Genomic DNA, 16,721 nt, shown 5'->3' on the forward strand with positions numbered 1-16,721 from the left:
AGGAACACCGTGCTGTGTGATTTATCTTTGTCAGGTGATTCTCGAACTAAAATATGAAAGAACTGTGTATAATGACAAACCATAGATATGAAATTCATATTGAGATACTGAAAAACGAGGACAGTGTAATATTTTTTTGCTATTTTTGATCAGGACAAAAAAAAAAGCTAAAAATTGGTACATTTGGTAACCCTAATTCAACTCTCACAGAATGGCTACTTCGTTGGAAGATATTGTATGCTGACGAAAACTACTGACACTTTCTCTAACAAACATAATTATAAGACCAAGAACGAGATGTACTGTTTATCTGAAACGCCTTAAAAGCATATAACTTTCAATGGTTTGGAAAACCAAAACGATATTTAAAGAAAGTTGTAACAGTTATAAGTTACCTACAGAGTAAAAAAAATAAAAATATTTCTGTTGCTTAAACCTTTAGCCAACATGGCTATATCCTAACAATATCATGTTTATATTAGGTAAGGAAACTGGATCCCAATTTAAAGCAAGTAGGCAGATGAAGAAGGCTTTGTATTAACCTTTACGGTGTTGCCCTTTGGCTTTAGTGACATTAGAACTTTACTTTAGAACTTTAAAAATATCTCTGTCAATTAAACTGTGAATAATTTAGAGTTCTGTATTTTCATTTGCTACCGCAACGTGTCGTACTTACTTTAATGATTTCAGCAACACATTTGTGGTACGATGTTTACCTCTTATCTTCAAGCCATTTAATTTTCAAATATTGATTTTCTTTTGATTATGTTACTAACTTGACCTTTCAAGTTTGTTTCTATTTTCTATTGAGTTAAAATGTGTTGGTTTATTCTTGTACGTTTTTCTAATGTTGCTTTTAACTTTCAAATTATTCATTGTAGTCTCTAACATGCAAATTAATTCACGCCTGCGTAATTGATACATGCCATTCACTCCGTTTATCAGATTTAAGTTCGACTTTTCAAGTTATTGTCCACATTTTACATTCCAATATACCTTTACGTCTGAAAAAGATTGATGTACCCAACAAAGGTACTTGCACTTTTTAAAGTTTGTTTTTAAATGTAATTTACCAGCTTTAGTTTAGTTTACGTGTTTTTACTGTCTTGGAACTTAACTAACCATTTTATTTCCTTGCCTGAGAAGAAACACTAGCTGTTTGAGTTCGACTTTTTACAAATCACAATAAATTATTTTAAATTCCAAGAATACAGTTGTGTGTGTAGCTGAGTGAGCACATAGCACATAAGCTATGAACTCGAGAAATTTACATATGAAACAAAGAATAAACCCAGACTGATAACACGAACAATATACAACAGTTAAATTCCACATTCATATCTAACATAGTGACGTACTCAGTAACATCAAAAGTACCGAAATCAATTTGAAACAATCTAACATATCTGACATAGTGGCATATTCAATAACATCAAAAGTATCGAAATCACTTTGAAACAATCTAACATATCTAACATAGGAGCATATTCAATAACATCAAAAGTACCGAAATCAATTTGAAACAATCTAACATATCTAACATAGGGCATATTCAATAACATCAAAAGTACCGAAATCACTTTGAAACAATCTAACATATCTAACATAGGAGCATATTCAATAACATCAAAAGTACCGAAATCACTTTGAACCAATCTAACATATCTAACATAGGAGCATATTCAATAACATCAAAAGTACCGAAATCACTTTGAACCAATCTAACATATCTAACATAGGAGCATATTCAATAACATCAAAGTACCGAAATCACTTTGAAAACATAGAGCATATTCAATAAGATCAAAAGTACCGAAATCACTTTGAAACAATCTAACATATCTAACATAGGAGCATATTCAATAACATCAAAAGTACCGAAATCACTTTGAAACAATCTAACATATCTAACATAGGAACATATTCAATAACATCAAAATTACTGAAATCAATTTGAAACAATTATAAATCAAACATATCATGTTTTTTTTTATATTATTCTAGGTATTATTGCGATACCACAAGTAATGCTTCAGGCCTTGTTTACAAGTTGGTCCTTCCCTCTTCATTTAATTGTTTCAGTTTTGCTGATTTACTGAATCAAAACGAAAACTAAATACTGTTAATTGGCTGTCCACATACATGTATCATTCCTTTTAGTAGACCATTCCATTGTAAACTTTCTGTATTATTTGTAGAAACAACTGATGTTGAAATTTGTCACTGGCTCTTATTCGACTTGTTACATGACAATTTCGTATTTGGGACAACAGTCTTCTATAATGTAGCTTCTATTATGTACTCGTTTGTTTGTTTTTGAATTTCGCGCAAAGCTACACGAGGGATATTTGCGCTAGCTATCCCCAATTTAGCAATGTAAGGCTAAAAGAAAGACAGCGAGTTATCACCACCCACCGTCAACTCTTGGACAACTCTTTTACCAACAAATAGTGGGATTGACCGTCACTTTATAACGTCCCCACAGCTGATAGGGCGAGCATGTTTGGTGTGACGGGGATACAAACCCGCGATCCTCAGGTCACGAGCCGAGCGCCCGAACCACCAAGATATGTCAGGCCTATACACTCGTTAATGTGCATATCCTTGTTGCACGTTTCACGTATGTATGACATCCATAGCATGTTAAATTTTCTCTCCTGGAACATTTGGTATGTCGATAAAAGTGCCTCAAAATGCATCACTGGTATCATGTATTTATTAAAGTGATAAAGTTTTTCTTATGTTAGTATTGCATCCTTTCATATATAAATTAATATTCTGCAATATTCTTTCACATTAAAAAGGCAGCATGTCATTTGTAAATATACATTTTTCACGTTTTACGATAGCCATAAAAGTATTAAATTGTTTAAGCGTTCGTTAGAATTACAGTACATATATATTTCGTTTATTTGGCTATCGATTATATAGAATTTTGGAACAGACTTTTCTGTGCAGCAAAAATAATTTTTCTCTTTCCTCATACTTTTCAAAGACGTGGAAAATTATGTGACCATAGGCTTAGATATTATGTGCTTTAAACTCCATACTCTATTCGATCAACTTACTAGCATATTTGGTGCTGTTTTCATCTTGAACCGTTGTTTGGGCACAGCTGATGCAAACATCTTGATTTTTTTTGTACTGCCTGTTTACTTTTACCGTAGTATTCTTTTATAATAAATTCTCCTTATATAATGTTTGAGTGATAATCCATAAATACGCCATGAATAACAGAGTAAATATATTGTGAAATGGAAAAGAAGAGGTTTGTTTTTGTACCCATAATAATGTTATTAAAATTCCCCATCCAAGAAAAAAAAAACACACACTAAAAGGTTTTAAAGCAAATCATGGAAAACGAAATGGCAAAAACAAAATAAAATATAAAAGTGTCTTTGTTTAAGGATTTAGGAATTTGATGTAAGCTCAAATTCATATATATATATATATATATATTAGAAAAAAAAGTGACATAAGAAACACCTTCTAATCTATAAAACAAGTCATGAGTAAAGTTTGAATTCCCAAGGTAAACAGAAGAACTGAACTACATTCATATTTTCCAAACTTTGTTTGATACACAATAAGAATAATGATTTTTATTAGTTTGTTTATTGAACTTCATTCAAAGCAACTTCAGAACTAAGTGCACTAGTACTCTCTAAATTTGAAGTGCTACACTAGAAGGAAGATAGCTAATTAACACCACCCACATACAACTTTAGGGCTACCTACTAATAATGGAATTGACCATCACATTATAACGGACAATGGTTGAAAGAGAGGGTGTGTTCAGTGAAGAAATTCGAATTCGAGACCTGCTGGTTGTCAGTCGAGTGTCCAAATCAAGAAACCATGACAGGCAATACTAATGTTTAATTTTCACTAAACTATTACAAAGTTTGATGAATTATGTTACAGTAATTGGTTCTGGAAAGCTTACACGAAGCTTTGACATAAATTTCTGTAGTGGGAACCTCAAATGCTGATTGCTTTGCCAGGAAAACTTAGCTCTTATTTTCACGTATTTAGTACAAATAGTGTTTGAAACATTTTTATATCACGTATACATCTGTAAGCTTTCTAGCAAATCTATTCTAATGTACAGCTCATGCCTGGCGTAACCTGCTGGTTAGGCGCTCAACTCGCAGTCTGTGGGTAGTGGGTTCGAATCAAATGTTTGCCCTTTCAGCCATGGGAGATGTGATAGTCAATCCCACAATTCTTTTGTAAACGAATAGCCCAAGAGTTGGCGGTGGATGGTGTTGACTAGTTGCTTTCTCTCAGTTTATCACTGCTGAATCAGGGTAACTGTCGTTTAGCTTTGCGCGAAATTAAAAACTAAACAAAATATATAACCGCGACTTTCACTGATACAACAACAAGCATAAAGGCTTAGTGCACTTAAAATTGGAAGCCGATTTCTCCTATAAACACATTGTAGATAGCTCAATGTGCAGATTAACAACAAACATATAAACAAAGCATTCTACTACTTTCTTTGTTAACGAATATCACTAGTACAGATACGTATTATTGTGCTATAATTTATAATTTTAAAGTTAAAGCTAAAACCGCATCAATCCTATTGAGAAATGACTGTTCGAACACATCACGTACTTAGGTCGGACCATTGAAATTTGTAGAATAAAATATCAACACATCCAAACTTTTCTTATACGCCTACAATGTAATCTCAACAACTAAAGTTTCTAGTAAAGACACACAGAGAACCTATAGGTAAATCATGACTAATAAGATTATTAAATTAATTTTAATAAGAAATTTAACTTGAGGTCGGTAATTTTAGCGCAAAGGCATATGATGTACTGTACTGTATCTGCTCTAGGGATCGAACCTCGAACTTTAGCGTTATAACTCCTCTAGCTTACTACTGAGCTACCGGTGAAGAAGTAGAGATATTTAGTTTTGTTATAAAACCTTATTTAGGCCTTTTTTGATTTATGTTGCACTTTTTCTAATGTCACAAAATGTGTTTTAGAAGGTTCGAAACTTTTAATTTTTATCTCCTCTTTACTAGCCTCTACATGACTCAGCAGTAAGTCTGAGGGCTTATAACGCTAAAACTCGAGTTTCGATTCACGTGGTGGTCAGAGTACAGAGAGCCCATTATGAAGATTTGCGCTGAATAATAAACAAAGAAAACTTTTTTAGGAAAGATATTTTGCATGGCTAAAGTAGATAAGTACAAAGCAAGTTGTTTTTCCTGGTTTAGTGTAGAAATTAATAGTTTTTTTTCTCACTTTTCTCAAAAGCTTTTATGACGGTTTATTACTGGTTTATCAAAATATTTAAACAAAACTGATGACGACGAAAAACTTATAAGTTTTTAGAAGTGATTTTATATTCATAATTTCGATCGGCAGCACGATTTATGCTGTTGGAACGGTTCCAAGTTTCTACCAGCCATAAGTAAGAATAGATAGGATTGGCTACTGTTTTCATATGTAAGATAGAGCAAAGGTTCAGTTACACAATTTAAATAAGGTATTAGTGACATTTAGTAAATGCATGATTTTAGGTTAATTTTTGGTTGAGAAAAATAAAAACACTGTTCAGATATATATATTGATTGAGAGTGAGAACTTAAAAAGCTACACCGTGAATTTACTCTGGGTATTTAATGTTTGTCGTAAGCAGTTTTTTAAATGTACACATACATAAAATTTTTCAAACCGACCTTTAGGTACAGTTTTCTGTCTTGTACAGCTGTCGATAGTCCAGTTTGCTGTTACGGAAAACGTTGAAGCGATTTCATTCCAACTTTAATGCATACGGTATAAAGAAAATTCAGTTTTTGCCATAGAAGAAATTGCGTTTGTATTGGACGATGCTCGTACCTCATGTCTCAGCAAGTAATAACAGGGGCTCCTTAGCTCACTGGTCATGCTACAAACTTGGAGCTCTGTTTGTCTTCTACTACACGTTTTGTTCCGTCAGTGAAAGCGCCTTACGCAGTAGTTACTCGTTTTACAGTCAGCTGGTCAGGTCAGGATTTTGTTTTCAAACTTAAGTTCAGTTTTGCCGGTGGCTCGGCATGGCCAAGTAGGTTAAGGCGTTCGACTCGTAGTCTGAGGGTCGCGGGCTCAAATCCCCGTCGCACTAAACATACTCGCCCTTTCAGCAGGGGGGCATTATAATGTGACGGTCAATCCCCTTGAATAGTTTTGTGCGAAATTCAAAACAAACAGTTTTGCCGACGTCTAAGTTTGATTCTCAAAGAGTTAATTTAATTTTACATTCAGTTTATTTGTAACGTTGTGATTTATTTGAAACAGATAACTGTGGCTTTATTCTGTAAACGTGGCTTACTCTCTTTCCCTTTCTCGCTAGTGGACATAGGTCAAATAGGCCATTGTGCAGCTGTATCCTTAAACATGCTAGTGGAAACAGGTCAGATAGGCCATTGTGCAGCTGTATCCTTAAACATGCTAGTGGACACAGGTAAGATAGGCTATTGTGCAGCTGTATCCTTAAACATGCTAGTGGACACAGGTCAGATAGGCCATTGTGCAGCTGTATTCTTAAACATGCTAGTGGACACAGCTCAGATAGGCCATTGTGCAGCTGTATCCTTAAACATAAATAAACAACCAGTTCATTTTTACCAGTAAAGTCCACGCACCTGGTGTTACGAGTTGATCAAAAATACCCGATAGCCAATTGATTTTAATCAAGATTACAGCATATGGAAAGGTTTCAAACATTTGTACAAGACAATATTGTCAAGGTGACTATCCAAATGTCATAGTGACGTAATGCCGAGCATTACAATGAAGCTAGAGGAATTATAATTAAGTAATTGGTAATTGTTTCATGTGTTGGCCATATTATATTTCATTTCGAGAGACGGGCCAAGTTATAAATGCTGAAGACTGGTCCGGAGTACAACAACATTGGTCACTGTCTGTTAAGAGTCATTTTCAACCAATGTTAGTGTTTTGTGTAAATAGTATTTATCGTGAAAACAAAACCAATATGTCGGTTAAACACATAATTTTAGTACAATCTATTGTTTGTAAGGATAATAATAAAATAAGGTAACCCGGTAAATTAGCTGTATAGTAAAGTGTACACCCGTCTGCAATAACTTTCGTTATCACTTTCTTTTCAACGTGAAAAATATACTTCCTGATGACGAAAAACCCGCTTGAAATAAAAACCTGCCTCAGAACAGCTGGTATGGGTATTAACACATTTATTGACAAGCATAGACCAACGTTTCGACCTTTCTAGGTCATCTTCAGGTTAACCCATACCAGCCGAAAAATATATTTGTTTTTTTGTCAATTAAAGGGGAAATGAATGGCACCAGACTTATGCAATGTATTGGTTAATTACCTGTATTTATTGTCGTGTGGTAGGTCTTGTTGAGTGTGTTATATTTACATGTTATTATGTTTTACATGTATATGTAAAATATACGTGTTATATTTACATGTTATTATTTCACGGCTATCAAGTAATTTCACCTTCTGCTAGGTTCTATGCGGTTCTTCCTATTAGGGACTGACTGTAGCTACAATGCTAAAACTTACCAACGTTGGAGTTAACTAATGAATGTAGTTACAAGAACAGAATACTAGAGGTCTGTTTGAGAGCTTAATAAGAAAGAATTTTGCGCAATTCGCATGTTTCGATTTTCTTCATTATAAGGTATTTCTAAGGTTACACAATCCTTTCATGTTAATTTCTCTATTTACTGAATTTTTTGTAACATTTTCCTCTTTAATTGAAATTCAATATTTTAATGTATCATTTCTTTATTCTTGGTCCATTTTAATTTCACGCTTCGTATAAGTAATGAATGTAAATACTAAGTGTCAAAGGTACAGCACATACAAGTTGCATTTCAACATCTAATGTAGCAGCAACCTAGAAAAGACTGTTGTTAGTATTGTCTCTTACGCCTAGTAGTTTACTTTATATATATATAAAGTAGTTTACTATATAAACTATATAGTTTTCAGGCTTTGAATTTAAATTTTCAACTAGCCAGAAAACGTTTTCCTTACTTCCAAAACAAATTATCAGCAAATTGAAAGGACGTAAATAGTGTTACCTACTTTTTCTAAGCGGCTCTTTTCTGTATTTTTCTAATCTTTTGACAGCGATGGCCTCCAGCCTGACACGGGCAGCTGGGTAGTCTTTGAGAACGTCCCACATATCATGTTTGTATAGGCAGAAAAGATCCGAATAACCGACAGAGCGTACCGAGGCCGTCCTACGATTTCCAGCAGTACCCATGTTCAGAATACTGATTTCGCCAAAATAGCTTCCTGCACGAAGTGTTGCCAAAACTGTCTTCCCGCTGTCCGTGACAACTTGAAGGCGGCCACGGTTCACGATGTACATTTCTTTTCCTACTTCTCCTTTTTATTTTCGTAACGAATTTGAATAAAAAAAACAAACAACAACAACAGAAAGAAAAGGTGAAATCGAAGAAGAAAAAATACATTGCTTGTTAAACGTAAATTTTCGAGCTTTATACGATAATATCTGTATGATCCCATAACTCAGTTTTATCTGTATGATCCCATAACTCAGTTTTATCTGTATGACCCCATAACTCAGTTTTATCTCTATGATCCCATAACTCAGTTTTATCTGTATGACCCCAAACTCAGTTTTGTCTGTATGATCCCATAACTCAGTTTTATTTCTATGATCTCATAACTCAGTTTTATCTGTATGAACCCATAACTCACTTTTACCTTATGATCCCATAACTCAGTCTTGTCTGTATGATCCCATAACTCAGTTTTATCTCTATGATCTCATAACTCGGTTTTACCTGTATGATCCCATAACTCAGTTTTATTTCTATGATCTCATAACTCAGTTTTATCTGTATGATCCCATAACTCAGTTTTACCTGCATGATCCCATAACTCAGTTTTGTCTGTATGATCCCATAACTCAGTTTTATCTGTATGATCCCATAACTCAGTTTTATCTGTATGACCCCATAACTCAGTTTTATCTGTATGATCTCATAACTCAGTTTTATCTGTATGATCCCATAACTCACTTTTACCTTATGATCCCATAACTCAGTCTTGTCTGTATGATCCCATAACTCAGTTTTATCTCTATGATCTCATAACTCGGTTTTACCTGTATGATCCCATAACTCAGTTTTATTTCTATGATCTCATAACTCAGTTTTACCTGTATGATCCCATAACTCAATTTTATCTGTATGATCCCATAACTCAGTTTTGTCTGTATGATCCCATAGCTCAGTTTTGTCTGTATGATCCCATAACTCAATTTTATCTGTATGATCCCATAACTCAGTTTTACTTGCATGATCCCATAACTCAGTTTTGTCTGTATGATCCCATAACTCAGTTTCATCTATCTCTCTACTCAGAAGATTTGATGAAATATATGGAAACATCTTCCTGTTGTTATTTTCTGTGTAGAGGGAAAGCATTATTTACAAACCCTCTTCTATATACGCAACTTATCCTAATTGATATGTAATTACAGTAATTACGAAATGTACATTTAATTCACTACTCATTATAATCATATAAATTCTATATAGCTAATGATTACAAAGATATCAAAGAAAACATCTAAAGCATCCTTAAAATTCATTACTGTGAATAGTAGCTGAATAATTAACAAGAAGACATGTACTTTCACTATACATTTCCAAAGTAATCAATCACAGCAAAATTGGTTAGGCAAAACTAAATCCATAGCATATCAGCAAATGGTTTTATGAAAAGGTGTAACATTTTTAGGAACTTTGAACACTGACAAAAATTCATTACTTTAACAACAAGTGTGACCAGCTGAAAAGAAGTTAATATTCTCAGTCACTACTTCATTATGATATCTTTGTTGAAAGTTGAGAGTTATGTTCAAGATATAAATCAACTACTTTATTATCAAGATATATAAGTAAACTTAGGATCAAATCATATTTAATAAACCAGATTTTAATATTATATAAGTTTTAAGTTTCGTGTTCTTATATAATGGGTGATATTTCGTTGGCATTAAATTGCTATAATTAGAGCGAATGATAGTGACATATGTTGCAAAATCAATATGAGAACTGTGAAAAATAGTCAGCCGGAATATTGTTTAATATAACATTGTATTAATGGTCATCCGCGTGAAGTCTCAAAACCAACTTTTAAGCGTTTAACTTGAACCTCAGGGTCAGTAAAACATGTACTAATTTTAAGACTGTTGAGATGTGTTTTACCGTTTTACATCAGCAATAATACACACTTATTAGTTACAAATTTCACTATGATCTTTCAGATTGCAAATAATTATCTTCTAAAGAGTAAACGTCTTATTGTTAAAAATACCTTTTCTACAGATATAGTCTCCTGGACTGAATAGGACTGGTCTCAGTCTCAAGACGAGTTCACAAAGAAATCCAGCTTCCGTGTTCTGAAAGATTTCCACTCGTTTCAGCGTGTCCAAGTGCACGTGAATGGCTATTTCAGCTTTCAGTTTGTCTGGAAGGCAGCCCACTGATCTTTCTTCGTCAGATGATTTTTGTGTCATCCACAGATAGTCAAACCACTTGATGACTTTGTTTTGTAGGTGGTCAGGCACTCTCCGCATACGCATATACGTTTTGACTGCATCTAATTTTGCTGAAAACATTGAAAACATATTATTAAATATTATACCTTGCTATTATACGTTACTTCTGATTACTAAATTTCTGAATAAACCCAAATAATTTGCTTAAGACACTTCTTTACAAACGTGATCCTTTCAAGAACCACCATTAATTGCGGCTGTCTTAACAGAATGAGATTAGGACCACATATATTTAAACACCGAAAAAATAAACAGTGGTAAATATAACCACTTTCAGTTACACTTTTAGCTGGCCATCACATTGAAATTTCTCTTACAAGGCATTGCAGTTGTTTAATGTTTTAAAGGTTATACAGAACAATAGGTTTTTTTACTGTCCACTCCTCACTTGCAACACACACTGTGGGAAATATTAGCTTGAAGGTTAATATTTATTCCTAATGAATACCCATATATATATATATATGTGTGTGTGTATGTATAAACCTTTGTATTCTATAAACATCATAGAACTTCGGAAAATTATCAGAACGTGTTAGATTTTAAATTAAAATATACTTTTTTCATACTGTTCAACAAGAAGATAACCCTTGTCTGTCAGATCTATTTCTAGTACGTATGATAGATAAATCTGATTAAGAAATGTGTAGGATTGACAGATTGTCGTTAAATGCCCGGTTGGACCTTACAAGTAATGGATAAAAGAAAACTCCCTTTCGTGTATAGGTACAAAGAGAATCAATCAGTTTTTTAGCTTTCATGTTGGGAACGAGGATACATAAATTAAATAAGGTTAATGAATTGATACGAATAGTTATAACTCATTTAACAGACTAAATAAGACGTTAGTTCTATGATAAGATTAACTGACAGTTACACGAGGATTATCTGTGCTAGCCGTCCCTAAGTTAGCAGCGTAAGACTAGAGGGAAGGTAGTTAGTCATCATCACTCACCACCAACGTTTGGGCTACTCTTTTACCAACGAATAATGGAATTGACCGTAATATTTTAACGCACTAACGGCCGAAAGGGAGAGCATGGTTAGTATGACGAGGAATTTGAACCCACAACCCTCAGATTTCGAGTCGAGTGCCTTAATCATCTGGCCATTCAAGGCCAGTTAACTAACAGATAGCCCAAAATAAAGAAATGTTTAGTGAAATAATAAGAAACAGAAGCAGGTAACTGTTTGGAATAGACAAACATGTGTATTAAGTGATGATTAGGCATATAGATATTTGTATTTTATTTTCATATCAAAGTAATTATAGAGCATGAAACATTTACTACTAAAACTTTCAGTTTTATGATATTAATAAGACTATATAATCATAAGGTTACAACATTTATAAATGTGTTAGTAATCACATCAAATAAATAAATATTACACTGAATCATTAAACACATCTGAAAACTCTCTAAAATAGTAAAAAAGTACTGCCTATGAGAAGTTACACGTTGCTTTATAAAGCAGAGGCTAGACCCTATCTGAGAACCATTTTTCTCAGGGATGAATTCCCTTATAAAGCATTGCAGCTTCAATTATGAATAAATATCCAGTTCTGATAAAACAAAAACGTGGCTGATATATTCAATTGCAGTTTTAAGAAAAAATATATACTTTTTTACTTATTTGAAAAGTTGGGAATGGTGTATCCTAATGGTTAGGGTGATTGGTTTGTTAATTGCACAGTTCATGTTTCTTGACCTTCTGATATAAAAACATCCTATAAACTTTGGAACTGTTGATACCCAATCAGAGTGATACTCAAATCTGAAAACAAGAACAGACAAATATTTGACGATGGGCATTGTTGGTTACTTGTCTTCCCTGTAGTCTTCAAAACTGGGCACAGCTATTTGTAGGATTTTATTTTTGTAGCTTCACGAACATTTTGAAATGAAAATTTTAAAGATTTCCTTCAGAATTATAGCATCTCTTCCTCCCCGTGGTGTAGTTTTTCAGTCGACGTTTATATAGAAACAGTGCTAACATTTCTCGGAAACAATCGAGTTTTAATGCTATTTATACTCACGGTAAATGTTAACATTTCTGTAAAATTACTATATTTTTAAAGTCATTAAGGCTTTATTTCCAATCTTGCACGGTGCTTGAATGAGAAATATTCCAACAGCTCACAAATTTAGCTCCATTTTGAAATGATCAATATTAATTTGATTCGATTTTGAAACATTGTTTCGTCATAGCGTCCTGTACGTATCTGAAGTGAGCATTAATCTCATCTGAAAGCGACAGTTAAAACAATTGTTGTTGTTTTCTAACTACTGCCAGTTTTGAAGTTGCTTGGTAACCTTTAACATTTATTTAATCGAATACTGTGGCTATCAGAAAATTCTTATTAATAGGAATAAGATTAAAAGGCTCCTAACTTTGTTCCAATATAAAAAAATATAACTTGAAATTCTATAGAAAGTCCCATAATACACGTTGCTTAGAAGTTTGTAAGTTTTATTTGAAAGATTGAATTATGTGTAATTTTTCGAATGACATATGATGATGATGTTTGTACAACCATATAGCTCCGTTTCAGTCTACATATCTAATTTTTCTCTAAATAAATAGAGAATGGCAAAAGATATATGAAGAACATGGGCTTAGAAGTAAAATCCAGAATTTACTCACGAAGAATTAAAGTCTATATGATATCGAGCATGTGCTATTTTCGTAACTGTATTAACAACATGAATAAGGTTTTCAGTTGCATATCATCCCCTACGTATGCTAAAGCTTCTGTTATATTTTTTTTTTGTCAGAGAATACTGTGTACAGAAATGTGATATTATATAGCTTGTAAAACTTCAAGACGAGGATATCGCATACCTTATAATCGAGATTGAACTGTTGTGGACATAAAAGGCTGCTGGTGTGATGTTTCCAAATTAATAGACTCGAACCAAGAACGCAATATCAATGGTAGAAAAATGTTACTAATCAAATGGGGAAGGGATATATCCATGATATATTCAGGGAGGTTGTGGAATGGACGAAAAATTCGTCTTTTGGTAAGATAATAGATTTTCACGGCTATGAAAATAAATGACGAGCGTTACTGTAGTGGTAATTCACACTTCTTTGAACGTTATGTGGGTTGCTGATATTGAAGTTTAATAATAGTCGGGAGGTGTTCGTTGATAATCAGAACTGTCAAGAGAGTTGACGTCTAACGCAATATTCTCGTCAATCTGACTGAACATCATAAAGACTTCTCCTGCTAAAAGGTCACTTGCAAAGACAAGAATAGGACGCAATTTTAATAACGTACTTCTGCACTTTATGTAAAAATGCGATGATATTTCTCCCTATAAAGCACATTTCGATACCTGCAGCGGGTACAGCATTGTTTTATACAGAAATTGTAGACAAAAAGTATAGAAATACTTTCACAAGTTCAAAATATCAGAAAGTATTTAGACACAAAATGCATGTTAATACAATATGTGGTTGTAACCCAAGAACTAAACCATTAGCTGTTCTTGTTTATTAACTGTTTTATTTAAAATAAAACTTGAGATGTTTCAATATGTTAGATAAGTTATAACAACCTCTTTTAATTCATACTAAATATTAAATATAAAGCCGTAGTTTCCTTTTCATTTCTTATGCATGTTGTCTTTCCCACATTGTCAGAGGCTACATTTTTGGCGATTACGATTCTTCCTAATAACATGTGTACTTTCCACTTGTAAAGTGGTCTCGTAACTGTAAAGTGCTCTTGTTTCACACCTGCAACATTTCTCATATATATTTCATCCATATAGTATGATCTTTTTCACAGGATTTTGCGTTATAGTTGTTTAGCGTTAAATTCAAACGCTAGCTCTCTCTAATTTAGCAGTGTAAGACTAAAGGGAAGGCAGCTAGTCATCACCACCCGCCGCCAACTCTTGGGCTACTCTTTTACCAACGAATAGTGGGATTGACTGTCACATTATAACGCCCCCCACGGTTGAAAGGGCGAGCATGTTTGGTGTGACGGGAATTCAAACCCGCGACCCTCGGATTACGAGTCGAGTGCCTTAACCACCGAGTTTTTTGTTAACAAGTTTGTTACCGATACATTTTTTTATTTCTTCAACTTTTTCGTGAGCATAAAATCTACAGAAAGCTGTAAAACTGCAAAAGGAACTATCTACACTGTGACTGCTGCGGGAATCGAACCCCTAATGTAATGAATCTAAGTTTATAGCTGAACCATCTGGGGGGGGTTGAAATTCAAACGAAATACTAACATGCAATAAGAGGTATGACACAAACAATTTATGAACAAACTAATATGTGTTTCAAAGTTTCGAAAGTAATTACAAAACTAATTGACCCAGCATGACCAGGTGGTTAAGGCGCTGGACTCGTAATTTGAGGGTCGCAGGTTCGAATCCCGGTCGCGCCAAACATGCTCGCTCTTTAAACCGTAAGGGCGTTATAATGTGACAGTAAAAGAGTAGCCCAATAGTTGGCGGTGGGTGGTGATGACTAGGTGCCTTCCCCCTAGTCTTACACTGCTAAATTAGGGACGGCTAGCGCTGATAGCCCCAGTGTAGCTTTGCGCGGAATTAAAAACAAATTTGATATTATATTATTTAAAAATGACTGGATAAAGCCTTTTACGTACTAATGACAAGTTTGTATTTATTGCCCTTCTAGTTTTTCAGTGGTACGTCTGAAGGCTTATATCGCTAAAATCTTGGTTTCGCTACCCACGGTTGATGTAGCCCAGACACCCAGTTGTACAGTTTTGTGTTTAATAACAAACATATCTTCGTCAAATAAGTGCTTTTTTGTAACCATTATCAAATATATACAACTATATTGCAGCAGATATATTTTGATTTATTATAGATGCCACTGGGTGAAAACGATCTCGTAAATTCTAAGAATTAAATAGCTTATATTGATCTTTAAAGTATAGTTTAAGGTGACTGTTAAAACAGTTTCACCACACTTTCCTAATGTGTGGTATTGAAAACTAAAGCTGGTATCGGTGGTGTATTGTTCTTATACGTACGTTGCCAGTTTGTTATACGTAAGTGTACATTCTGTTGTTTTATTACAAACATTATACATCAGATAGAATTACTGCAGTTTAGGTAAACGATCTTTCTGTTGAAGACAGAAGTTTAAGTTAAGACTTAAAGACAGTTTTCGGATATATCAGAAGATACTGATTTTGAGTAATTCGTTCAACGTTCTTCGGTGTAAAAAACCTTGATAACATTGGCACTGGGTACTAACTCAGTCAAGAGGTGTTCATTGTATTAGGACAGTTACGTATGAGTGAATTATGGCTGCATAATATTTGCGATGAATTACACATAATGAATAACAAGCACCTTTGAAAGTTTATTATTATATTTAGAGATCTGAAAAATTGGATATAAAATTATGTTGACTTATTTCGAATAAAACATCATGAATGCGTCACTTGATACATTGGTGTGAAAAATGAGTGAACATAAATCGAAAGTTTCGCGAACACTGACAGTGAGTTTAGGTTTTCCATTACTCATACTGGTGTTGCATAAAATACACTGACTTTTCGTGATACAATCACTAATAAGATTTACTGTTAAATAAGTGTGACAACTAAAGGAAAATGGAAAATTAAAGTTTTGCTTAAAGTATATAAAAGTTGTTTCTAACAGCCAACTCAAGATTGCTTGACATTCTGGAAAATAAAAAAAAAAAACGTATAAAAAGCTTGATAACCAAGTTGTAAAGAAAGACGAGTACATTATCTGAAATAGCTTATATGGTAGTTCCTACGTAGGTCAATACACTGCCATAGTGAAAAGCAGCCATTATTCTATATATGTGCATATAAGATGGTCAAAGAATAAGTTTACATACGTTTTAAATGGTATTTAAAACTCGTATTCTAATGTATGTTAGTTTAATTTAATGATGACATTCTATTCTAAAAAAACGTCGAGCTCTTATTACCTGAAGATTTTAAATTTTCGTTGCTGTGGTTTCAAAACGTTGTATTGTTAAACCCATTGTCACAGTAAAACTCTCTTCTATAACGAATACACATTTTTTTGGTAATACAAGATAGAGTCTGCTTCAGAAATACTTTTCCCTTGCCTGATGGGTTCGGA

The 16,721-nt window shown here is 33.7% G+C and overlaps 1 protein-coding gene across 1 annotated transcript in view; it reads right to left on the minus strand.

Moving 5' to 3' along the window:
• The window catches only part of LOC143246427 (uncharacterized), an 82,828-nt gene that overhangs the window by 4,370 nt on the left and 61,737 nt on the right, over positions 1-16,721 (minus strand). The window contains exons 3-4 of the mRNA XM_076493128.1: positions 10,359-10,652; positions 8,091-8,396 (exon numbers count right to left, since the gene is read on the minus strand). Coding sequence (XP_076349243.1) covers positions 8,091-8,396; positions 10,359-10,652 — 600 coding nt within the window. The remainder of the gene's footprint in view (positions 1-8,090; positions 8,397-10,358; positions 10,653-16,721) is intronic.

Source organism: Tachypleus tridentatus, chromosome 1 (assembly GCF_004210375.1).
Source record: "Tachypleus tridentatus isolate NWPU-2018 chromosome 1, ASM421037v1, whole genome shotgun sequence".
Taxonomy (NCBI): domain Eukaryota; kingdom Metazoa; phylum Arthropoda; class Merostomata; order Xiphosura; family Limulidae; genus Tachypleus; species Tachypleus tridentatus.